At 46.6% G+C, this 26,658-nt stretch overlaps 2 protein-coding genes across 2 annotated transcripts in view; both read right to left on the bottom strand.

The window, feature by feature from the left end:
- Positions 1-26,658, bottom strand: part of NCBP1 (nuclear cap binding protein subunit 1) — a 92,697-nt gene that overhangs the window by 40,114 nt on the left and 25,925 nt on the right. The window contains exons 6-8 of the mRNA XM_077250716.1: positions 12,625-12,746; positions 12,384-12,453; positions 12,065-12,280 (exon numbers count right to left, since the gene is read on the bottom strand). Of these exons, the coding sequence (XP_077106831.1) occupies positions 12,065-12,280; positions 12,384-12,453; positions 12,625-12,746 (408 nt within the window). The remainder of the gene's footprint in view (positions 1-12,064; positions 12,281-12,383; positions 12,454-12,624; positions 12,747-26,658) is intronic.
- Positions 2,350-7,646, bottom strand: LOC143793733 (lamina-associated polypeptide 2, isoforms alpha/zeta-like). Its single transcript, XM_077280748.1, has 3 exons — positions 7,482-7,646; positions 6,485-7,382; positions 2,350-2,357 (listed from the first exon to the last, which is right to left on the bottom strand). The coding sequence occupies exons 1-3, from the start codon at positions 7,644-7,646 to the stop codon at positions 2,350-2,352; spliced, it is 1,071 nt and encodes a 356-aa protein (XP_077136863.1).

Below are 26,658 nucleotides of genomic sequence, written 5' to 3'. Positions count from 1 at the left end.
GCAGACGGCAAGGGACCTGAAGGACACCGACGGGTGAGTATGTACTGTTTGTTTTTTTACATTTACGCTGGTAACCAGGGTAAACATCGGGTTACTAAGCGCGGCCCTGCGCTTAGTTACCCGATGTTTACCCTGGTTACCCGGGGACTTCGGCATCGCTCCAGCGCCGTGATTGCAACGTGTGACCGCAGTCTACGACGCTGGAGCGATGATTATACGACGCTGCGACGTCACGAATCGTGCCGTCGCAGCGATGAAAATTTCAATGTGTGACGGTACCCTAAGCCAGTAGTGCTAATTCCTACACAGGCTAAACTAATCAGATTGCACACACACTTGGAAAAGTCAACGGAAACTAAAAACCATTAAAGGTACCTTCACACTGAACAACTTAACAACGATAGCGATCCGTGACGTTGCAGCGTCCTGGATAGCGATATCGTTGTGTTTGACACGCAGCAGCGATCTGGATCCTGCTGTGACATCGTTGGTCGGAGCTAGAAGGCCAGCACCTTATTTCGTCGCTGGCTCACCCACTGACATCGCTGAGTCGGCGTGTGTGACGCCGATTCAGCGATGTCTTCACTGGTAACCAGGGTAAACATCAGGTTACTAAGCGCAGGGCCGCACTTAGTAACCCGATATTTACCCTGGTTACCAGTGTAAATGTAATAAAAAAAAAAAAAACACTACATACTTACATTCCGGTGTCTGTCTCGTCCCCCCCGGTGTCCGCTTCCCTGTACTGTGTCAGCGCCGGCCGGCCGTAAAGCAGAGCACAGCTGTGACGTCACCGCTCTGCTTTACGGCCGGCGCTTACAACAGTGCAGGGAAGCGGACGCCGGGGGACGCGACAGACACCTGAATGTAAGTATGTAGTGTTTGGTTTTTTTTACATTTACAATGGTAACCAGGGTAAACATCGGGTTACTAAGCGCGGCCCTGCGCTTAGTAACCCGATGTTTACCCTGGTTACCCGGGGACTTCGGCATCGTTGGTCGCTGGAGAGCTGTCTATGTGACAGCTCTCCAGCGACCACACAACGACGAAACAGCGACGCTGCAGCGATCGGCATCGTTGTCTATATCGCTGCAGCGTCGCTTAATGTGACGGTACCTTAACACTGAACCCATGATGAGCTTTTAGGGAGTTTGACATTGCGTATTATGGTAATCTGCACATAGCTGTGTCAATATTTTGTCAAAGCCAAATACCAAGAGGTATCAAACCCCCCCCCCCAAAAAAAAAGCACCTTTATGTAATACAATAACATACCAAAAAAAAGAAGGTGGGGATGGAAGAGATAGGTCAGTGAAGGTTCAGTGACCTGTTATTTAAGCCCATAAGGATGAATATGTAAGCAGAGTACCACAAAGACACACCCAACAGGCCGCCTCAAAGCACGAGAATTTCAATAACTGAAACCAGAAAGTTAAACAACCATAAGATGGATTTCTTCCCCCAGGTGTCATTTTAATCAGATCAGTATAACAGCGCCAACCTGACTATTTGTAGTTGACTTTGCTAAGGTATCTTACTGGGATTTTAGGTGAAATACCAACAAAGCAGCAAGTATTTGTGAAGTGTAAAAGGAAATGATACATGGTTTTCTAATTATTTTAAAAATATAAATCTGAAAATTGTGAAGTGCATTTGTATTCAGCCCCTGCAGTTTGATGCCCCCAAATAAAATCCTGAGTAACCAATTGTCTCCAGAAGTCACATAATTCGTAAATTGAGTCCACTTGTGTATAATTGTGTGAAGGCCTCAAAAGTTTGAGAACATTAGGGACTAAACTGCATACTGAAAACCAAGGAGCACACCAAACAGGTCAGGGATAAGGTTGTGGAGAAGAGTAAAGCAGGTTTAGGTTAATAAAAAAAAAAAAAAATCAGTGGGGTGTACACTGCAGAGGAGGAGCCAACTTTTTTTTGTGCATAGTGTCAGCCTCCTAGTGGCAGTAGCATACACCATGTTTCCTGTGTCCCCCAATGAAGAGAGAGAAATAAATTAAGCAGCTCCGTTAGATAAAAAATAAAAATTTACAGAAAATAAAAATAAAATAATAAATGGTGGGGTCTGAACAGACCCAAGTGCCTCCTACAGACACTAAGCAAGAACTGAGTCGTTTCTGGCCAGTCAAGGGGTGTATACTGCAGAGGAGGAGTTAACTCTGTATTTACTTAGTGTCCTCCTAGTGGCAAGCAGCATAACACCCATGGTCCTGTGTCCCCCAATGAGGCGTAGGAGAAATAATAAATTAAGCAGCCTCCTATCCAACCTGTGGTTCTTGGGTCTATGATATGTGACTTATGGCTGTCTGCCAAATTGGTGCACTACCAGCAGGTCTAGCAAACTGATAAGAAGAACAAGTCTCAAGATGGTGACTTTTATAAGTAGCCAGCACAGAAGGGAAGGCCTGGCTGCACATACTGTATAATGGCCTTAGGGATTCAGAAATAATATAAGTCTGGTAAGCTGGAGATACTACCAGTCAAAAGAAGCTTGGAGCTGGATGGAACAGTGTGGTGGGAGTGCTTGTCGAAGAAGGTGTGAACCCCTGTATTTTGGTACACTACCCTTGTTGTGATTTTTGTAGAAATGCTTTGGCTGTCATTATACTGGCAATGGAGGATCTGGATGTCACCACTGTGAGGGGGGGGGGGGGGGCGGGAGCTGGATGTGGCTCTCTCTCAAAGCTGAAATTGGCTCTCAAGGTCAGAAAGGTTGGGGACCACTGGTTTAAAGGGAACCTGTCACCCCCAAAATCACGGGTGGGGTAAGCCCACCGGCATCAGGGGCTTATCTACAGCATTCTGTAATGCTGTAGATAAGCCGCCGATGTATCCTAAAAGATGAGAAAACACCGGATTACGTACCGGTAATGCTCTTTTATAGAGCCACGACAGCACCCACTTGAGAGAGGGGATCCGCCCCTAGGAACAGGAAACCCTATGGAGAGATAAAAGGGGTGGTCCCCCTCGCTCCCACAGTTGGGTTACAGAGATTGCGAGGAACCGCCCACCAGATTTAGTAGGCAATTTGATATCAGCTTTTATCATTAGTTAACTTAGTATGGCTAACTACAAGAACCAAAAAACACCCTTAATCGTGCTTTTATAAAAATAACTTAATAGGGTGGGAAGTAAAGGGGTGCTGTCGTGGCTCTATAAAAGAGCATTACCGGTACGTAATCCGGTGTTTTCTCTTCGCCACGACAGCACCCACTTGAGAGACTTTCAGAGATAGTCATTTGGGAGGGATCACAGTGTTAAGAACTGATCTACCAAAAGACAGGTCAGATGAAGAAGATAAATCCAATCTATAGTGATTATAGAATGTAGTGGGAGAAGCCCAAGTTGCGGCCTTACATATCAGTTCTATTGGAACTTCTGCTCGCTCGGCCCAGGATGATGCTATCGCCCGAGTGGAGTGTGCTTTTACAGTCTCAGGCGGGTTCTCCCCTTTGGATGAATAGGCCAGACATATTGCATCCCGAATCCACCGAGATAAAGTGCCCTTCGTGATTCCATCTCCTTTTCTATGGCCCTGGAAGGAAATAAAGAGAGCCCTGCTCTTCCTCCAGGCGCTAGTTCTTTCTAAATAGGCCAATATGGCCCTCCTCACATCTAATGTATGGTATTTTTGTTCTTCCTGATTCGTAGGGTTATCATAGAAGGAGGGAAGAAAAATTTCTTGTGATCTATGAAATTTAGTGCATACTTTGGGTAAGTAGGAAGGGTCTGTTTTTAGGACAATTCTGTCTGGAAATATAGACATAAACGGTGGATCTATTGACAGTGCCTGTATGTCGCTTACTCTTCTAGCTGATACCAAAGCAACAAGAAGAGCTGTCTTGATGGAAACATGTTTTATGTGAGCTGAATGTTAGTGGCTCAAAGGGGTGGTCTGTTAGAGCTTCAAGGACTAAATTAACATCCCAAGGTGGTACATGGGGAATTTGGACTGTCTCTGACCTTTGGCAAGCTGCGATAAACCTGGCTACCCACCTGTCATCTGCAATATCGAGACCATATAAAGCACCAAGCGCAGAAATGTGTACTTTTAAGGTACTGACTGCCAGACCTAAATCGCGCCCTTTTTGAAGAAATTCTAGGACCATAGGGATCTGAATCTCGTTTGATAGTGCTGTTGGGTAGAGGTTTAAGAATTTTTTCCACACTCTCACATAAATGGATGTGGTAGATTTTTTCCTACTTAGTAGCAGAGTGTCAATTACTTTGTTAGAAAATCCTCTCATTTTTAGCAGCCGCCTCTCAAATGCCAGGCAGTCAACCGCAGACCCTTCACCTGAGGGTGGTTGAAGGGGCCTTGGGAGAGCAGATCCTGATCCTCCGGAAGGATCCACGGGTCTGAAATTGACATAATTCTCAGCCAGGAGAACCATGGCCTCTTGGGCCAAAATGGAGCTATTAAGATCACATTTGCTCTGTCCTCCCTTATCTTCCTGATCACCGTTGGAAGAAGTATTAGTGGGGGAAAGGCATATGCTTTCTGGAATGTCCATGGGACTTGCAGAGCATCGAAGATATCTGGATTGTCGGATCGGAACAATGAAGCGAACCTTTTGACTTGTCTGTTGTGTCTCGTCGCAAAAAGGTCTATCTCGGGAGTACCCCATTTTTTGATTATCATTAAAAAGATACGACGGCTGAGAACCCACTCTCCTTGGCGGAGAGTGTGGCGGCTGAGGAAATCCGCTTTTGGATTGTCGACTCCTCTTACATGCAGTGCTGATAAGGATAGGAGGTGCTCCTCTGCTATGGATAGAATGTCGCCGGCTATACACATGAGAGCTTCTGATCTTGTTCCCCCTTGGTGGTTTATGTATGCCACCGCTGTCATGTTGTCTGAAAAGATTCTTGTATGCGTTCCGTGTAACTGCGGAAGAAATTTACATATGGCATGAAAGATAGCCTTCAGTTCTTTTTGATTAGAAGAATCATTCGATTCTCTAGGAGACCACAGACCTTGAACTATTTGATCTCCTAAGTGTGCTCCCCAACCACTAGGACTGGCATCGGTAAAGAGTGTTTTTGAAGGTTTAACCACCCAGGGAACCCCACTGGTAAAATGACTCTGGTCTAACCACCAGGTAAGAGAATCTACCACGTCAGATGGTAAAGATAACCGACTATCCAATTGGCCTTGTAACCTCTCTTCTTCCTGTAGAATTTTATATTGTAATTTTCTACTATGGAATTGGGCCCATGGGACAGCCGGGATACATGATGTAAAGGAACCAAGAAGGGACATCCCTTCTCTTAGGGAAATTAGGGGTTTATTAATCACCGATTGTACCTTGTTTATAATTGCTAATTGTTTAGAGTCGGGAAGAAAGCACCTTTGATTTGTAGAATCTAGAATAAGCCCTAGGAATGTTTGTCGAGTTGTGGGGGACAACCTGGATTTCTCCCAGTTTACTAACCACCCCAATTCCTGTAGGGACGAAATTGTATCAAGTACTCGTTGATGGCATTGGGAAAGAGAGTTGCCCACTATAAGAAGGTCATCTAAATATGGTATTACAAGAGTGTCTTTTAATCTCAAATATGACATTACTTCTGACATTAATTTTGTGAAGACTCTCGGAGCTATCGACAGTCCAAAGGGCATTGCTGTATATTGATAATGCCTTATCTGACCTTCCATTATAACTGCCACCCGTAGATATTGCTGATGTTCAATGAAGATTGGTAGATGGTAATACGCATCTTTAAGGTCAAGTACTGCCATAAAGCAATGGGGAAACAGGAGCTTTATAGTTGATCGTATAGACTCCATTTTAAAGGTTTGGTTTTCTAAGAAGACGTTTAGTCTTTTCAGGTTAATTATTGTTCTAAATGATCCGTCTGGTTTTGGAATCAAAAATAGAGGGGAATAAAAACCCCTTCCTTTTTGATGAGAAGGGACTTCCACTAGTACCCCTTTGGACAGGAGATTTATTATTTCCTGTTCCAAGGCCTCTTGTTGTGAATGAGACTTTAAGGAAGTCAATAAGAATGAGTCCGGAGGGACTCGGGCAAATCTTAATTTAAGACCCGTAGATATAAGGCTAGTTGCCCATGGATTGGAAGTCATTGTCAGCCATTGTGAAGTGAAGAAAGGCAACCTACCACCAACGGGTAGATCTGTCCTAACGGGTTTTATCCTCAGGTTTGAATGGACGTTTTCCGAAAAACGCTCCTTTCTGCTTAAAGTCTTTATTAGCCCAGCGGTCTTGGTTTTTATAGTCCTTTCTTCTATTAAACGTGGGCTTACGGAACGCTCTCCTGTAGGATGGGAGATAAGTGTTATTGGGGAACCCCTTCTTCCTCTCACCCGCTTTAGTTAGTATTTCGTCTAACTTAGTACCAAATAGGTACTCACCCTGGCATGGAAGACCACATAATTTAGACTTCGTTTGGGGATCTCCTTTCCACCCCTTTAGCCATAAGGCTCGACGAGCCGCGTTAGTCAGACCTGCCGATTTGGCAGCTAGCCGTATGGAATCAGCTGAGGAATCCGCCAAAAAGGCTGTAGCTTCTCTAATTAACGGTATGGAAGAGATCAGTCTATCTCGGGAAAGGCCGCTCTTTAATCCTTCTTCTAAATCATTTAACCAGACCAACATGGACCTGGCAGTGCATGTGGCTGATATAGCCGGCCTGAAGGCTCCAGTACAGGATTCCCATGCTCTTTTTAAGAGGGTATCCGCTTTCCGGTCCAGCGGGTCTTGCAAGGAGCCGGAATCTTCTACGGGTAGCAAAGATTTTTTAGAAGTGGAAGCCACTGCTGCATCTACCTTCGGGGCTTTTAACCATATAGAGAAATCTTCGTCATTAAAGGGATAGCGTCTTTTTGACGAAGACGGCAATCCTCTTTGTCCCTGGCTTTCCCACTCCTTTTTTACTACATTTTTAATTGCTGGAATTACAGGGAAAGAAGGTTTTTTCCTCTCTGACAGGCCTGCAAACATCACGTCCTGTGGTGTTTTAGGGATTTTTGTGTCTTCAATACCCATGGTGTTACAAACTGATCTTACTAAATTATCGATACTGTCTGTGGGAAAGCATGTATCCCGCTCATCATCTGAGGAAATGATCCTTTGGGACCCATCCGAATCTTTATCTTCAGTCTCAGAGGACTGCTCAGACCTGGGGGAATTATATTTTTTTCTACCCTCGGGAATTTTTTCCGAGCTTCGGAAGGCCTGTAATTCTTCCCTAATCATACTCCTTATATCTTCCGACCTTACTGAAGACTCCTCACGTAAGGTGGATTCGATGCAAGACTGGCACAGCTTCTTTAAATAATTATCGGGGAGCGGCTGAGAGCATAAAGCACATTGTATGTGTTTGGTTTTCCCCGTTCTTTTTGCCTAAGGAATATAGACAAAGAGGGGGAGTGTAATCAGCCTAAGAGGGTACACACACACACACACACACACACTCACCCAGTGAGGTTGTTGTTACAATACCGGCTGATGAGGAGGAGACGGAGGCACAGATGGAACCGACCGGCCTGATTTCTTATCTCTGGCGCTTTTGGAAGAAGATGATCTGCGACTGCTGCTTGTTCGGCTACTAGGCGCAATAGCGGTGACTTCGGATGAAGCCATCGCCGGGTCCTGTGGAGATGCCATGATGGATGCCGGAGGATCAGTGCCGGCGTCCTTTTCTAATGGGGGCCGCCATCTTCTTCCTGCCGCACCCGAAAGTGACCGCTACATCCGGGTCGCGGCTATTCAGTATGCGCCTGCGCTCCCACCAGCATCAGCGCAGGCGCCGTCCTCCTCCTGTTTCACCCCGGAAGTTATGATCTGCTTCCGGGGGATAGTATACCGGACCCACGCTGCCTGCGCACCATGAGGGATGGCGCCGCAGGATCTCCTTACCCCAGCGATTTGGTCCTTGCAGGTCTGCTGGGTGGATCTCCATGAGCCAGGCGACTCCCCGGACCTGGCCTCACAGTACCTGCCAGCAGAGGGGGGAAGCTGCCATACGACCCCCGACGCTGCTTCCAGCTTCTGGAGCCCTTGCCGTCCCATAAAGGTAAACTGCGCAAGCGGCATCCAGGCTGGGCATCCTCTTCTCTCCAAGGGTCTCCCGTAGGAACAGGAAACCAACTGTGGGAGCGAGGGGGACCGCCCCTTTTATCTCTCCATAGGGTTTCCTGTTCCTAGGGGCGGATCCCCTCTCTCAAGTGGGTGCTGTCGTGGCGAAGAGAAAAAGACGTTACATTATACTCATCCAGGGGCGGTCCCACTGCTGCTACGGGTCCGGCGCCTCCCATCTTCATCAGATGACGTCCTCTTCTGGTCTTCGAGCTGCGGCTTCTGCGTAGGCGTACTTTGTCTGCCCTGTTGAGGGCAGAGCAAAGTACTGCAGTGCGCAGGCGTGGGCCTCTGACCTTTCCCGCCGACTGTGCACTGCAGTACTTTGCTCAGCCCTCAACAGGGCAGACAAAGTACGCCTGCGCAGGAGCCGCAGCGTGAAGACCAGAAGAGGACATCATCTGATGCAGAAGGGAGGCGCCGGACACGTAGCAGCAGCAGGACCGCCCCTGGGCGAGTATAATCTAACGTCTTTTTCTCATCTTTTAGGATACATCAGCAGCTTATCTACAGCATTACAGAATGCTGTAGATAAGCCCCTGATGCCAGTGGGCTTACCTCACCCGCGATTTTGGGGGTGACAGATTCCCTTTAACATCTCACGGAGTACTTTTCGTTTTTGGATGGTTGATTGAAAGTAGTATGGCACAACTGCAAATCTGCCAAGACATAGTCGTCCACCGAAACTTACATCCCAATCAAGGGGAGCACCAATTAAAGAAGCAGCCAAGAGGCCCATAGTCACCTTGGAGGAGCTGCAGAGATCCACAGCTCAGGTAGGCGAAATCTGTCCAATGGACAACTATTAGTCGTATACTCCACAAATCTGGGCTTTCTGGAAGATGAAAGCCATTTTTGAAAGCAACACCTAAGAAGTCCCGTTTGCAAAAAGCCATGTAGGGGACACAGCTAGCATGTGGAATAAGGTTTTCTGGTCAGATGAGCCCAAAGTAAAAATTTCTCAGCTAAATACAGAAAGCTGTGTGGGGCGGAAAACTAACACTGCCCATTCACGCTGAAAACGCCATCCCCACTGTGAGAGCAGGAGTTATTTATCTACCTGGACTTTATTTTGGGTTATTGCATGTGCATCTCCTTGCTTACAAAATTGACTATGTTTCGATTAGGGTCTCAGGAACTTATTTGTTTAACAAGACTTCGAGATAGCCCACAGATAAGTGAAAGCAGTGAGAACCACCCCTAGGGTGTAGATAGTATTAACTTTAGCCAATACGATGCAAGTATGCCCATGCCAGCACATATGTAGAGATGAGCCAATTATATTGTTACAATATACAGTACAGACCAAAAGTTTGGACACACCTTCTCATTTAAAGATTTTTCTGTATTTTCATGACTATGAAATTTGTACATTCACGCTGAAGGCATCAAAACTATGAATTAACACATGTGGAATTATATACTTAACAAAAAAGTGTGAAACAGCTGAAATTATGTCTTATATTCTAGGTTCTTCAAAGTAGCCACCTTTTGCTTTGATGACTGCTTTGCACACTCTTGGTGAGCTTCAAGAGGTAGTCACCGGGAATGGTCTTCCAACAATCTTGAAGGAGTTCCCAGAGATGCTTAGCACGTGTTTGCCCTTTTGCCTTCACTCTGCGGTCCAGCTCACCCCAAACCATCTCGATTGGGTTCTCAGGTCTGGTGACTGTGGAGGCCAGGTCATCTGGCGTAGCACCCCATCACTCTCCTTCTTGGTCAAATAGCCCTTAGGCTAGGTTCACATTGCGTTAATGTGTGCACGCTAACGGACAGCGTTGCACGGCGAAAATGTCGCAATTAACGCCGTGCAACGGGTCCGTTAGCGCACCCATTGACAGCAATGTAAATTTCGCCTGCAGCCGTTCTTCTGTGGCGCGCCTCGGACGCTTCTTGCAGCGTCCGCGGCGCGCCCGAGGTCCGTTCCCCGCTCTCGCAGATCGGGGATCTGCGAGAGCGGGGACGTTAACGCGACCCCTAACGCGGCCCCTAAATAAACATTGCGTTAGGGCAATCTGTTTAGCGCTAGCGGATTGCGCTAACGCAATGTGAACCTAGCCTTACACAGCCTGGAGGTGTGTTTGGGGTCATTGTCCTGTTGAAAAATAAATGGTCCAACTAAAACGCAAATCGGATGGAATAGCATGCCGCTGCAAGATGCTGTGGTAGCCAAACTGGTTCAGTATGCCTTCAATTTTGAATAAATCCCCAACAGTGTCACCAGCAAAGCACCACCACACCTCCTCCTCCATTCTTCACGGTGGGAACCAGGCATGTAGAGTCCATCCGTTCACCTTTTCTGCGTCGCACAAAGACACGGAGGTTGGAACCAAAGATCTCAAATTTGGACTCATCAGACCAAAGCACAGATTTCCATTGGTCTAATGTCCATTCCTTGTGTTCTTTAGCACAAACAAGTCTCTTCTGCTTGTTGCCTGTCCTTAGCAGTTGTTTACTAGCAGCTATTTTGCCATGAAGGCCAGCTGCACAAAGTCTCCTCTTAACAGTTGTTGTAGAGATGTGTCTGCTGCTAGAACTCTGTGTGGCATTGACCTGGTCTCTAATCTGAGCTGCTGTTAACCTGCGGTTTCTGAGGCTGGTGACTCAGATAAACTTATCCTCAGAAGCAGAGGTGACTCTTGGTCTTCCTTTCCTGGGGCGGTCCTCATATGAGACAGTTTCTTTGTAGCGCTTGATGGTTTTTGCCACTGCACTTGGGGACACTTTCAAAGTTTGCCCAATTTCTCGGACTGACTGACCTTCATTTCTTAAAGTAACGATGGCCACTCGGTTTTCTTTACTTAGCTGCTTTTTTCTTGCCATAATACAAATTCTAACCATCTACTCAGTAGGACTATGAGCTGTGTATCCATCAGACTTCTGCACAACACAACTGATGGTCCCAACCCCATTTATAAGGCAAGAAATCCCACTTATTAAACCTGACAGGGCACACCTGTGAAGTGAAGACCATTTCCGGTGACTACCTCTTGAAGCTCATCAAGAGAATGCCAAGAGTGAGCAAAGCAGTCATCAAAGCAAAGGGTGGCTACTTTGAAGAACCTAGAATATAAGACCATTTCAGTTGTTTCACACTTTTTTTGTTAAGTGTATAATTCCACGTGTGTTAATTCATAGTTTTGATGCCTTCAGTGTGAATGTACAATTTTCATAGTCATGAAAATACAGAAAAATCTTTAAATGAGAAGGCGTGTCCAAACTTTTGGTCTGTACTGTATGTCCAGTAAAAACTTTATATAAACCCTTATCGATGTAATAAATAGAGCTCTGCTGATACTGAGAGTGTCAGTGTGGTACCTCTCTTTGTACATGAACCTGGATTTTACAATTTAATTTGGAAGCAAGCACAATGTCCCAGAATGTCCCACATTATGGGGTGACGACACCATCGTCAAACATGCTGACACCACCATAATGCTGTGGGAATGCTTTTCTTCAGCAGGGACAGGGATGGTGGTCAGAGTGGATGGGAAGATGGATTGAGTCAAATACCAGCAATCCTGGTAGAAAACCTGTTCAAGGCAGCAAAAGACTTGATACTGGAAAGTAGGTTCACTTTCCTGCAGGACAACAACACTAAGCATACTTCTAGCACTACAATGAAATGTTTTAAGTATATTCATGTATGTGAATACAAATGCACATCACAATTTTCAAATATTTTTAAAATACTTAGAAAACCATGTATCTTTTACACTTCACAAGTATTTGCTACCGTGTGTTAGTATATCACATAAAATCAAAATAAAAAAAAAATTGTGGAAAAGTTCACTGGGTGTGAATGCTATAAGGCACTATGATCATGTGTCCACCTTTTTTCTTATAAATGAATGTACATCTTGTATCCTCACACGGCTTCATTACATAATTGAATTTTGATTATTACACATACATGTTTTTAAAGGTAAAAAAATATATATATATACCTCTGGGGCATCTGTGTAGTCAAACATCCTAAAAATGACCCTTGGCATTGGATAAACAGAATCCTTTGTGTGAGGTGGTGGTGTAAATGGCGGCAAATTATGCTGCAAGGCTTCACACAGTATACTATCAAAAGCAAGGTAGGGGCGCAGTATGTGTCTCTCCTGCCAGCCATCCTTCTTCAACTTTTGAATCTGAGCCCAAAGACAATCTAGGTACTAAAAGAAGAAAAAAAAAAAAAAAAATAGAAATGTATAGCCTTGGTCAACTAATGCCATATTAAACAGAGAACACACAAAAGAAAAAAAAAAAGTTACTTACCTCTTCTTGTGGGTGAGGTTTATCCGCTGACCATACTTGTAACATAGGAAGATGGATTTTCTGACGTTGCCTGAAGAGCAAGAAGCGTTATCAGATTTACACTTACAAATTAAAAAATAGATTATCTATTTGCAGCAGAATCAGTATTTTGATTGGAATAATAAGCTGAGCACTCTATATTTCCATGTTGATTTAGAAGTTTTCTACAAACTAAAAAATAAAACAAATGGTTAATACTTACTTAAGGTAGTTTTCAATTTGTGAGAAAATACGATCCATCTCCACATCCTTCTTCTCATATAATTCTTTGCCAACCCAAGGCAAGGAAGCAAGAATGGCAAACACATACCAATCACAGCGAACCTGGTGGGAAATGTTCCATTTTATATATGATTGACTCACAACTAGAGTTGAGGTGAATCGATTCGCAAGCCCCTGCAGGTCAATGATGTGTGATGGCTGGACAGGAGCCCTAAGAACTGCCTCTTGATGGCATCCACGGATCTTCATTTAAACCCTTAGGGACAGAGCCAATTTGGTACTTAATGACCGAGCCAATTTTTACAATTCTGACCACTGTCACTTTAAGAGGTTATAACTCTGGAACGCTTTATCGGATCCCGCTGATTCTGAGATTGTTTTTTCGGGACATATTGTACTTCAAGTTAGTGGTAACATTTCTTCAATATTACTTGCGATTATTTATGAAAAAAATGGAAATATGGCGAAAATTTTTAAAATTTTGCAATTTTCAAACTTTGTATTTTTATGCCCTTAAATCAGAGAGATATGTCACGAAAAATAGTTAATAAATAACATTTCCCACATGTCTACTTTACATCAGCACAATTTTGGAAACAAAATTTTTTTGTTAGGGAGTTAAGGGTTAAAAGTTGACCAGCAATTTCTCATTTTTACAACACCATCTTTTTTTTAGGGACCACATCACCTTTGAAGTCATTTTGAGGGGTCTATATGATAGAAAATAACCAAGTGTGACACCATTCTAAAAACTGCACCCCTCAAGCTGCTCAAAACCACATTCAAGAAGTTTATTAACCCTTTACGTGCTTCACAGGAACTGAAACAATGTGGAAGAAAAAAAAAAACATTTAACTTTTTTTTGCAAACATTTTACTTCAGAACCATTTTTTTTAATTCTCACAAGTGTAAAAACAGAAATTTAACCACAAATTTTGTTGTGCAATTTCTCCTGAGTACGCCGATACCCCATATGTGGAGGTAAACCACTGTTTGGGCGCACCGCAGAGCTTGGAAGTGAAGGAGCACCGTTTGACTTTTTCAATGCAGAATTGGCTGGAATTGAGATCGGACGCCATGTCGCATTTGGAGAGCCCCTGATGTGCCTAAACACTGGAAACCCCCCACAAGTGACACCATTTTGGAAACTAGACCCCTTAAGGAACTTATCTAGATGTGTGGTGAGCACTTTGAACCCCCAAGTGCTTAACAGAAGTTTATAACGTAGAGCCGTGAAAATAAAACATCGCATTTGTTTAACAAAAATGATCTTTTTGCCTCCAAATTTTTATTTTACCAAGGGTAACAGGAGAAAATGGACCCCAGAAGTTGTTGTACAATTTGTCCTGAGTACGCAGACACCCCATATGTGGGGGTAACCCACTGTTTGGGTGCATGGCTGAGCTCGGAAGCAAAGGAGCGCCATTTGACTTTTCAATGCAAAATTGACTGGAATTGAGATGGGACGCCATGTCGCGTTTGGAGAGCCCCTGATGTGCCTAAACAGTAGAAACCCCCCACAAGTGACCCCATTTTGGAAACTAGACCCCCCATGGAACTTATCTAGATGTGTGGTGAGAACTTTGAATGCCCAAGTGCTTCACAGAAGTTTATAATGCAGAGCCGTAAAAATTAAAAAAAAAATTTTTTTTTTCCACAAAAAAGATTTTTTAGCCCCCAAGTTTTTATTTTCACAAGGGTAACAAGAGAAATTGGACCCCAAAAGTTGTTGTCCAATTTGTCCTGAGTATGCTGGTACTCCATATGTGGGGGTAAACCACTGTTTGTGCGCATGGCTGAGCTCGGAAGGGAAGGAGCGCCGTTTTGGAATGCAGACTTTGATAGAATTGTCTGCGGGCGTTATGTTGCGTTTGCAGACCCCTAATGTACCTAAACAGTAGAAACCCCCCACAAGTGACCCCATTTTGGAAAATAGAACCCCCCAGGAACTTATCTAGATATGTGGTGAGAACTTTGAATGCCCATGTGCTTCACAGAAGTTTATAATGCAGAGTAGTGAAAATAGAATTAGTTCTTACCGGTAATTCGGTTTCTAGGAACCTTCCACGACAGCAGTATCGGAGGATGTCTCCCCGCCCTAATAGGGGACAGGAAACAGAGGTTAAATACCCCTCCCCTTCCTGCAACCACCAGTGTTTTTTCTGGACACAGTAGCATGTATAGTTACCATTTAAGTGCAGGAATCATAAATTTATAAAACAGATAGGGAGGGAAATTAGTGCTGTCGTGGAAGGTTCCTAGAAACCGAATTACCGGTAAGAACTAATTCTATTTTCTCCAGTCACCTTCCACGACAGCAGTATCGGAGTGATACCAACCGCTAATTTCTTTAGGGAGGGACAACCGCCTGCAGAACACGTCTGCCGAACGTTAGATCCCTGTTGAAGTTGAGCCTGTAGTGCCTGGTGAACGTGTGTATTGACGACCAGGTGGCGGCTCTGCAAATCTGCTCTGCTGATGCGCTTCCCCTTTCTGCCCAGGAGGTTGAGACTGAGCGGGTAGAGTGGGCCTTCAGAGAAGCTGGGGGTGATAGCTTTTGAGAAGAGTATGCTAGGCTAATGGCCTGCTTTATCCAATTAGCGATTGTGCTTTTAGCTGCCTTCTTGCCCTTATTACGCCCTGACCACTGGATGAACAGGTTTTGATCCAACCTCCAATCCTCCGTTTGCTGGAGGTAGAATAGGACCACCCTGCGGACGTCCAGGGTGTGAAAGACCGCCTCTTTAGGATTAGAGGGATTGGGACAGAAAGAAGGTAATATGATGTCCTGATTTCTGTGAAAGCTTGAAGCTACCTTAGGTGTAAAGGACGGGTCTAATTTGAGGATTATACTATCCGTAGTTATAGTCAGGAATGGTTCCTGAATGGATAAGGCTTGTAATAACTCCCCTATACGCCTGGCAGTAGTGATAGCTACTAAAAAGACCGTTTTGAGGGTTAAGATCTTTAAGCTAGATGCTGAAAGGGGTTCAAAGGGGTCCCCGGTCAGACCTTTTAGCACCAGGTTTAAGTCCCAAGGTGGGGTATGGATCTGGAGTCTCGGACGGATTCTGGTTGCCGATGATATGATTCGTTTCACCCATCGATGACTTGCTAGATCCCGGTCAAAGAAAGCACAAAGAGCTGACACCTGAACCTTTAGGGTACCGGTAATAGGATTTTACAGAGTCCACGACAGCACCCACAACGAGAGAGGATCCGCCCACCTTCCGGACAGGAACCTACAGGTTAAAAAAGGGCGGTCTCCCCTCGCCCTCCAGTTTGTGTTCCAGAGTACAAGGGATACCGCCAATGAATCAGTACATGACAATATTATCTTAAACACTACTAAATACCACCACCTCTAAAGAGTGATTTCTAAGGCACACCTTACAACAGAGTGCAGGAATAAGCAACTAAATACGGGGGGGAATGTATGGGTGCTGTCGTGGACTCTGTAAAATCCTATTACCGGTACGTAACAACCGGTTTTCCTATCGCCACGACAGCACCCACAACGAGAGACTTTCAAAGACTATTAACTGGGAGGGACCACAGCACTAAGTACTGAACGGCCAAACTGTAAGCTGGAATTAGCAGATAGATCAAGGCGATAGTGTTTATAAAAGGTGGAAGGTGATGACCAAATTGCCGCCTTACATATCATTTCAATGGGGACATCTGCCTTCTCCGCCCAGGATGATGCCATGGCCCGAGTGGAGTGCGCCCTGATGCCTTCGGGTGGTGTTACTCCCCTGGCAGAGTAGGCAAGACATATCGCCTCTCTAATCCACCTAGCGATAGAGCTCTTCGTGACACTGGAACCTTTTTTCTGATTCTGGAAAGAAATAAACAGAGCCCTACTCTGTCTCCAGCTTTGTGTCCTATTCAGGTATTCTAATATTGTCCTCTTTACGTCTAGGGTATGATATTTTTTCTCCTCATCTGAACCCGGATTTTCATAGAAAGATGGTAAATAAATCTCCTGACTTCTATGAAATTTAGTTGCCACTTTTGGCAAGTATGCAGGATCAGGTTTTAAGACAATCTTATCTTGGAGAATTATCAAGTAAGGAGGATCTACTGACAAAGCATGTATATCACTGACCCTCCTGGCAGATGTTAACGCTAAGAGTAGGGCTGTTTTCAATGTTAGATTTTTAATCGAAATAGATTCTAATGGTTCAAAGGGGGGTTCAGTCAACGCCTCAAGCACCAAGTTGAGGTCCCAAGGCGGTACCCTGGCAATATGGATTGGGTTAGAACGCTGACATGCCTTAATAAATCTAGCAACCCATCTATTACCAGCTATGTCACTGTTGTACAGAGCTCCTAAGGCTGATACATGAACCCTTAGAGTGTTGACCGCTAGACCCAACTCCCAGCCCTTCTGAAGAAATTCTAAAATGGCTGAGATCGGAGCATTATCTCCCAATGGTTTCTGGTAAAACATAAGGAATCTTTTCCAAATTTTTGAATAGATTTTTGTTGTAACCTCCTTCCTGCTTTTCAATAAGGTAGTTACTAAAGCCTCGGAGAACCCCCTCTCCTTCAGAAGCTCCCTCTCAAGTTCCACGCTGTTAAGTGAAGAGTCTCCAAATCTGGATGACGAAATGGACCTTGAGAGAGGAGATCCGGAACCACTGGTAACACCCAGGGCTCGGTGACAGACATTGCTTTGAGGAGAGAAAACCAAGGCCTCCTGGGCCAGAAGGGGGCGATTAAGATTATGCTGGCTCCTTCCTCCCGGATCTTCCTGAGAACTATCGGAATTAGACACATAGGAGGGAATGCATACGCTAACCGGAAGTTCCAACGGACACGAAGGGAGTCTACTATGAGAGGTTGGTCTGCCCTGTGTAAGGATGCGAACCTCCTGGTCTTCTTGTTCTCCCTCGTAGCAAACAGATCTATTGTCGGTAATCCCACAGATTGACTATCTGATTGAATATGTGCTGGTCTAGGGACCACTCTCCCTGACGAAGGGAATGGCGACTGAGGTAGTCTGCTTCTATATTGAGTTTCCCTTCTATGTGAACCGCTGTCAGAGATTGTAAGTGATCCTCGGCCAGAGACAATATCTGTGCTGCAGTGGTCATTAAGGAACGTGACCTTGTCCCTCCCTGATGATTGATGTAGGACACCACAGTCATATTGTCTGACTGTATTTGAACGTGCGAACTCTTCTGGGAAGGTAGCAGGGAAAGAGCCTGGTTGACTGCGGTCAGCTCTCTTAGGTTTGAGGAGTTCTGGGACTCTAGACTTGACCAACGCCCCTGGGTTAGAATGTCTCCCATATGGGCTCCCCAACCGAACGGACTGGCATCTGTCGTGACCACGTTGTCCGGGGTGATGGTCCAGAGGACTCCTTTTGACAAATTTACTGGATTGAGCCACCATCTGAGATCGTGAAGAGTGGCAGGCGATATACTGAACTTCCTGCTTAGAGCTCCCTGAAGATCTTTCTCTGCTTGAAGCACCTCGTACTGAAGCATTCGGGTGTGAGATTGAGCCCATCTCACCGCCGATATGCATGCCGTCAAAGAACCTAGAAGAGACATTGCGTCTCTTAAACTTAAGTTTGGAGCTTTCCTTACGGCCCTGATCTTCTGAATGATCCTTTGTTTCTTTTCTTCTGGTAGGAAGGATGACTGATTTTCTGAGTCTAAGAGAACTCCTAAGAATGATTGATGTCTTGTGGGTTCTAGTCTTGACTTTTTCCAGTTGATTATCCACCCGAGACCCTGTAGGGATATTATGGCATTTACCCTAGATGTACACTGAGCAATAGAATTTCCAATTATTAAAAAATCGTCTAGATAGGGCACCACCAGGGTTTCTCTTTCCCTGACATGGGCCATTGCTTCTGACACAACCTTTGTAAAAATTCTAGGAGCCATGGATAGGCCAAAGGGCATTGCTAAGAACTGGAAATGCTTAATCTGATGGTTTACCCATACAGCCATCCTGAGGAATTGCCGATGATCCCGGTGAACTGGAAGATGGTAATACGCATCTTTTAGATCCAACACTGACATGTAGCACCTAGGAAACAAAAGCTTAGTTGTTGATATGATGGATTCCATCTTAAAGGCGCGGTACTGAAGATATTCATTTAATCTGCGTAAATTTATAATAGTCCTAAAGGACCCATCAGGCTTAGAGATTAAGAACAGCGGAGAATAAAAGCCAGTCTTCTCCTGATCTCTTGGTACTTCTTCAATAACTCGCTTTGTCAGTAATTGTTGAATCTCTAACTCTAAGGGTACCGTCACACAGTGCCATTTTCATCGCTACGACGGCACGATTCGTGACGTTGCAGCGTCGTATAAGTATCGCTCCAGCGTCGTATACTGCGGTCACACGTTGCAATACACGGCGCTGGAGCGATAATTTCATGACGTATTTGCGATGTAGAAGCCGTTGGTTACTGTGCGCACATCGTATACAACCTGTGTCACACAATGCAATCATGCCGCCACAGCGGGACACTAGACGACGAAAGAAAGTTTCAAACGATCTGCTACGACGTACGATTCTCAGCGGGGATCCGGATCGCAGTAGCGTGTCAGACACAGCGATATCGTAAATGCATCGCTGGAACGTCACGAATCGTGCCGTTGTAGCGATCAAAATTGCACTGTGTGACGGTACCCTTAGGCCTGTTGTTGGGCCGGAGTATCCAGTGATGTTACAATAAAACGATTTGGGGGAGTTTTCAAAAATTCTAATTTTAAACCTGCCCCGACTACCCCCATTATCCAGGCACTAGATGTTATCTTCTGCCATTCTGCTGAGAAGAACTTTAATCTTCCCCCTACTGGCAGACCTGCTTTATCTGCGTCTCCGTCTTGAGAAAGATGAAGGGTTTTTATAGTATCCACCTTTCTTTTTCTGATCCGACGACTCCCAGTCGCGATTATATCCCTGCTGGTCTGACTGGAACTTCCTGAAGGGCATGCGTCTCCGGAAGGCGTTCCTAAAAGTGGGATTAAATGCTTTAGGAAATCCCTTCTTTCTATCTTCTGCCTTTGCAAGTATGTCATCCAGCACCGGGCCGAACAGGTACTCACCCCTACACGGAATAGAGCACAACTTGGCTTTTGCCTGGGCATCTTCCTTCCAAGTCTTTAGCCAAAGCGCCCGTCGGGCTGCGTTTGAGAGCCCCGCCGATCTTGCAGCTAATTTCAGGGAGTCAATTGAGGCATCTGCCAGATAAGCCGCTCCTTCTCTGACCTGAGACAGGGAATTTAGTAACTTATCCCTAGGTGTTTTGGCTTTAAGCTGTTCTTCCAGCTGCGTCACCCAGACCATGATTGACCTTGCCGTACAGGTGCCTGCGATTGCAGGTTTAAAGGCTCCGGATGATGCTTCCCACACTTCCTTAAGGAGCATGTCAGCCTTTCTGTCTGAGGGATCCTTAAGGAGTCCTACATCCTCTAATGGTAGTGAGGCAGTTTTTGAAGTAGAGGCTACTGCCGCATCCACTTTCGGGATCTTCACCCACTGAGATAAGGTGTCATCCTCAAAGGGGTACCTTCTTTTTGCGGCCGAAGGTAAGAACCCCTTATCCAGTTTGTCCCATTCTCGTCTGACCAGATCTTTAATGGTCTCAACTACGGGAAAAGCTCTACGATTCCTCTGGTTCAGTCCTGCAAACATGATTTCCTGGGTGGTTTTTGGCTCTTTGCTCTCTGCCACCCCCATCGTTGTACGGACTGCTTTAATTAAAGTGTCCATATTTTCCATGGAGAAACAAGACCTTCCTTCTTCATCCGAGGAGGCCGATGATGAAGTGTCCGAGCACTCGCCCTCTTGCAATGAAGGGCTGGAATCGGATATCACCTCCATGCTACTTTTCTCATGCCGCTTGGTTTTAAGGGATGATTTTATTTCCTCCCTAATTACTTCCCTTAAATCTGATACACGAAGGGGAGCTTCTTCCTCTAACGTGCGGCATATACACAACTGACATAACTTTTTTAGATAGGTGTCAGGTAGTGGCTCCGTGCATAACGCACACTGCTTATGTTTAGACTTTGAGGTCTTTTTTCCCTATAAGAAAACATAGTACAGGGGACAATCTGTATCAGTCAATGGTTCAAATATAAAACTCACCACTGCTGATGAAACAATAAAGTACCGGTTTTTGAGGGGGTGAGGTACGACGTGACGTGCCAGGGTCCTGCTGCCCGCGTGCCACATCTCCAGTGTGCGATCTGCTGCTGCTCCTCTGCTCACCTAACGGTCGGTGTTCGGCGTCTCCTGTAGAAGACATGCTGCCGCACACTACTCACCAAGCGCTGCCTTCTTTTCAAAGGTCCCGCGCTCTTCCTCCCGGCCTCCTCCGGAAGTCGTTCCTCTACTTCCGGGTCATAAGCGCCGACATCTCTCTAGCGTCCTGCGCGCGTGGTCGACCCGGGGCGGCGCGCCTTCCCCCGGGAACGCCACCACGACCGCTCAGCTATTCTCCACCGAGCCGGTCCTTGCCAGACGAGGGGGGAGGCTGAAAACAGAACCTCCCCCGACGCTGCTTCCAGGCCCCCGACTCTGCCGTTCTCACCCGGACACCGCACAGAGGCTTGGCGGACCTGGGTAAGCTAAACTGTAGGCTCCCGCCGTCCGGACAGGAACCCAAACTGGAGGGCGAGGGGAGACCGCCCTTTTTTAACCTGTAGGTTCCTGTCCGGAAGGTGGGCGGATCCTCTCTCGTTGTGGGTGCTGTCGTGGCGATAGGAAAAGACCCAGCTCTAAGCCCTTCTGTAGGAATTGAAGAATCTGCGCAATATTTGGGTTGAAAGGATCCGGTCTGTTCGGGGCACACCATGATGAAAATTTCTTCCATATCTTCCCATAAATGGCGTTCGTTATTGGCTTCCTACTTTTCTGTAGGGTTTCGATTACTTCCTGCGAGAGTCCTCTGGCTCTCAGGATCTCGGCTTCAGTAACCAGGCTGTCAACTTTAGTTTGTGTAGGTCTGGATGGGTCAGGGGACCCTGTTGAAGAAGGTCGTGTCTCTGTGGTAGCTGAATCGGGCCTTCTAGACACATGCCAGTTAGTGCGCTGAACCAGCTTCTTCCTGGCCATAATGGGGCCACCAAAATCGTTGTGACCTGATCCGTCCGGATCTTCTGCAACGTCCTGGGTAGCAATGGTATTGGTGGAAAAGCATATGCCAGGGTAAACTCCCAGGGGTGGGAGAACGCGTCCAGTCCTAGTGTCCCATTTGAGGGGGTCAGGGAGAAGAAGGTGTTTGATTTTGTGTTCTGAATGCTGGCAAATAGGTCCACATCGGGAGTTCCCCACCTTTGGACCAGGGCTAGGAATACCTCCTGGTTTAGAGACCATTCCCCAGGATGGAAGTCTCTCCGGGTGAGATAATCCGCCTGGGAATTGTCCAATCCCCTTATATGAACTGCCGAGATTGACATCAGGTGGTTTTCTGCCCAGGAAAAAATCCTTCCAGCAGTCAGCTTCAGGTTCGAGTGTCCTGTGCCCCCTTGGTGTCGGAGATATGCCACGGTGGTCATATTGTCGGACATCACCCGGACATGGTAGCCCTGGATGATGACAGATGCGGCTTTTAGCGCCTCTTCCACCGCTTTCAATTCCCTCAGATTTGAGGAACTGCGTCTCACATCTGGGGCCCACAACCCCTGGAAGTGGAAGCCTTCTATCACGGCGCCCCAACCTCTCTGACTTGCGTCTGTTGTGAGAACTCTGAGGGGAAGCTGATCCCAGCTGACTCCTCGGTGTAGATTCTGGGGGTTCAGCCACCATAACAGAGAGGATCTCACATGCGAGGGAAGGGGAATCTTCCTGGTTAAGGCCATCTGATGTCCTCTTGAGTATGCCAGGATGTGTGAATGAAGTATTCTCGTATGGGCTTGTGCCCAGGAGACTGCTTGAATGCAGGATGTCAATGAACCCAGGACTGACATAGAGTCTCTTAGAGTCGGGGCTCTTTGATCTCTGAACCTGGAGATCCTGCGGACAAGATCGGTCTGACGGTCCTCGGGTAGAAAGGACATTCTCTTCTCCGAATCCAGAAGGATTCCTAGGAATTTCTTCTGTGGTGAAGGCTGGAGGTCTGATTTCTCCAGGTTCGGGATCCACCCGAGAGATTCTAGAATGTCGAGGACTCTTGTCACATCCTGATTGAGACGTGAAGCGGATGGAGCGATGATAAGAAAATCGTCCAGGTATGGTACGACACAGATCCCCTGTTGACGAATAAAGATTACCGCTTCTGTCATGATCTTGGAGAAGACTCGTGGAGCCGACGAGACTCCGAACGGGAGGACGTTGAATTGGTAATGGCTGACCCGTTTGTTTTGGGAGATCGCGAACCTGAGGAATCTTCTGTGGTCTGGGTGTATTGGCACATGATAGTATGCGTCCCTCAGGTCCAGCGTCGCCATCACCCAGTCCTGACCGATCAGCAGGATTGCTGATCTGATCGATTCCATTTTGAATCTCCGGTATTTTATTACCTGATTTAGAGGTTTCAGGTTGATAATGATGCGATGTTTCCCTGAGGGTTTTTTCACCACGAAGAGGTGGGAATAGTGACCTTCTATTTCCCGATGTGGTACCTGGGAGATCACCTTCGCTCGAAGCAGGTCTAGGATATCCGGCATCAAAATTTCCCGAAGTCCTGGGGATTGTAGGGAAGTGATAGACGATGGGGAGGAGGACTCTCGAACTCCAACCTTAGTCCCTCCCGTATGGTACGCATGACCCACTGGTTTGTGGTAATCACCTGCCACTGGGAGAGGAATCCCGAGAGTCGACCCCCGACCGGAGGGCAGTCATTGTTTTTCAGAGGCCTGAGTCGGTTGGGGGACCAGGATGTTTCTGGCTTTTCCTCCCTTGGGGTAACTCCATCGTCCTGATTTGCCCTTACCCCTGTAATTCTGCTGGGGGGTTTGGTCACGGGGGGGGACGAAAAAAACGCTTCTTAGGGTTCTTTTGCTCCGGAAGGACCTTCTTCTTATCCGAAGCTTTGTCCAAGATTTTGTCCAGGACTGGCCCAAATACATAATGACCCTGGAAAGGTATACCGCAAAGCTTAGACTTTGAGGTAATATCACCTCCCCAGGATTAAAGCTCTTCTAGCGGAATTAGTGAGAACCGCTGATTTAGCGGCAACCCGTACTGATTCTGCGGAGGCGTCCGCGAGGAATCCGGTTGCCCTTTGGAGCAGAGGAAGAGAATTAAGAATCTCTTCTCTGGGTGTACCCTGCACCAGGTGATTTTCCAATGTACGCAGCCAGAGGAACAGGGATCTGGCTACACATGTTGATGCCACGTTGGACCTCAGTAGGTTAGTTGAAGTCTCCCAGGATTTTCTTAATAAACTCTCAGTTTTGCGATCCATGGGATCTTTTAGCTGGGAGGAATCTTCAAAAGGCAGGCCCGTTTTTTTGGTTACTCTTGAAACCTGGACATCAACCTTGGGCATTTCGAAAAGAGAACAGTCTCCCTCCAAGGGAAAACGGTTCTTGAGTTCTGATGGCACATTTAACCCTTTCTCTGGAAGGCCCCACTCATGGAGGATGAGGCTTTCTATATTTTCGTGTATGGGGAATCCCTTTACCGATTTGGGCTTTAACCCCCCGAACATGTCATCCTGTACAGAATGGCCCTCCACCTCCTCCTCCACCCCCATGGTGCCCCTCACCATAGACACGAATTCCTCCAAATCCTCGGAGGAAAAGAGATACTTTTTGTTGTCTGATTTGGGAGCAGAGGTAGAGGCAGAACTCTCATTCTCCCAACGGTCCCCTGAGTCAGAAGTATGCACTTCTCCTGAGTCAGAGTCAGAGACTACAGGGGCTATTTTCCTTTTTTTAGCAGGAGGAGGCTGTGGTGTCGGGGGCTGGGAGAAGGTCGCCATGGAAGATTGAACTCCCTGCCTGATGAGAGTCCTGATGCTGTCCATAAGAGAGGGCTGTTCAGCACGCAGAACCTCGTCTGTGCATGGCTGGCAGAGCTTCTTTCTATATGTGGAGGGAAGCTTGGACGCACATGCAGCACACTTGCGACTGGGCACCTTCTTAGGGGCAGAAGTCTGGTCTCCCTAAAGGAGAGAGAGAGAAGACGGACTAAGTCGCTTGATTTTAGAAAATGGACAGCAAGGGACATCATCCCACTACTTACGGCAGGGGGGTGAGCGCTGGGCTCCTCCCCCTCGTGGTGTCCGTTTGATGGGGGGGGGGGGGTCAGGGACGCCCCGTCCATGCCGCCACTGCATGTCCCGGCTCAGGACGCTGAACGGCGCGCGCGGGAGCTGCGGCGCAAGGAGCCGGCGAAAAAAACGGAAGTTCGGCTGAACGTCACTTCCGGTGCGCGCGCGCGCCAGCTCCAGCAACAGCGTGGAGGGAGGAGGAAGCCGGGGAGCTTGAGAAGGACCCCGGAGCACCGCACCGCCCTGCTTTGCCTCCCGAAAGAGGCGCGGGTAGGGCGGGCAGGGGTCCCAAGTCGCGTGGAAGGTCACGGAGATGGGAGCAGTCTGGATGGAGGAGGAGAGCGGAGCCCCCGACCTCGACTGCCCAGCTAGAAAGGTAACAGTGCTCCCGATCGCCGGCCACGGCAGCACTATCAGAGAACCTCTTCATGCCCCATAGGGGACAGGAAAAACACTGGTGGTTGCAGGAAGGGGAGGGGTATTTAACCTCTTTGTTTCCTGTCCCCTATTAGGGCGGGGAGACATCCTCCGATACTGCTGTCGTGGAAGGTGACTGGAGAAAATAAAAAATGGTTTTTTTTCCCACAAAAAATATTTTTTTGCCCCCAAGTTTCTATTTTCACAAGGGTAACAAGAGAAATTGGACACCAATATTTGTTCTCTAATTTGTCCTGAGTATGCTGGTACCCCATATGTGGGGGTAAACCACTGTTTGGGCACACGGCAGAGAAGGAGCGCCATTTTGGAATGCTGACTTTGATAGAATTGTCTGTGGGTGTTATGTTGCGTTTGCAGAGCCCCTGATGTACCTAAACAGTAGAAACCCCCCCACAAGTGACCAAATTTTGGAAACTAGACCCCCTAAGGAACTTATCTAGATATGTGGTGAGAACTTTGCATTATAAACTTCTGTGAAGCACTTGAGCATTCAGAGTAGTGAAAATAAAAAAAAAAATTTTTCCACAAAAAAGATTTTTAGCCAAGTTTTTATTTTCACAAGGGTAAAAGGAGAAATTGGACCCCATAAGTTGTTGTCCAATTTTTCCCGAGTACGCTGATGCCCCATATGTGGGGGTAAACCACTGTTTGGGCGCACGGCAGAGCACAGAAGGGAGGGAGCACCATTTGACTTTTTTAGCGCAAAATTGGATGTCGTGTTTGGAGACCCCCTGATGTACCTAAACAGTGGAAACTCCCCAATTCTAACTCCAACCCTAACCCCAACACACCCCTAACCCTAATCTCAACCCGATCCATAATCCTAATCACAACCCTAACGATAATCACAACCCTAACCCCAAAACAGCCCTAATCTCAACCCTAACCATAACCCTAATCAAAACCCTAAATCCAACACACCCCTAATCCTAATCTCAACCCTAACCTCAAACCTAACCCTAATCCCAATACACCCCTAACCCTAATCCCAACCCTAACCTTAACCCTAATCCCAACCCTAACCCTAATCCCAACCCTAATCCCAAACGTAACCCTAATCCCAACCCTAATCCCAACCGCAACCCTAATCCAAACCCTAACCCTAATCCAAACTCTAACCCAACTTTAGCCCCAACCCTAACCCTACCCCCAACCCTAACCCTAATTTTAGACCCAACCCTAGCCCTAAATTTAACCCTAACCCTAGCCCTAACTTTAGCCCCAACCCTAACCCTAGCCCCAACCCTAACCCTAATTTTAGCCCCAACCCTAGCCCTAAATTTAACCCTAACCCTAGCCCTAACTTTAGCCCCAACCCTAACCCTAGCCCTAAGGCTACTTTCACACTTGCGTCGTGTGGCATCCGTCGCAATCCGTTGTTTTGGA

This window comes from Ranitomeya variabilis, chromosome 1 (genome assembly GCF_051348905.1).
Source record: "Ranitomeya variabilis isolate aRanVar5 chromosome 1, aRanVar5.hap1, whole genome shotgun sequence".
NCBI lineage: Eukaryota > Metazoa > Chordata > Amphibia > Anura > Dendrobatidae > Ranitomeya > Ranitomeya variabilis.
The sequence above is the reverse complement of the archived record's forward strand: the minus strand, read 5'-3'. Positions and strand labels throughout refer to the sequence as shown.

Excerpts from the sequence above, each read along its gene's own strand:
- LOC143793733 (XM_077280748.1), bottom strand. The coding sequence starts at position 7,646 with ATGGCATCTCCACAGGACCCGGCGATGGCTTCATCCGAAGTCACCGCT. Across the intron at positions 7,383-7,481 it reads CGTCTCCTCCTCATCAGCCG|GCAAAAAGAACGGGGAAAAC; the intron begins GTATTGTAACAA and ends TATATTCCTTAG.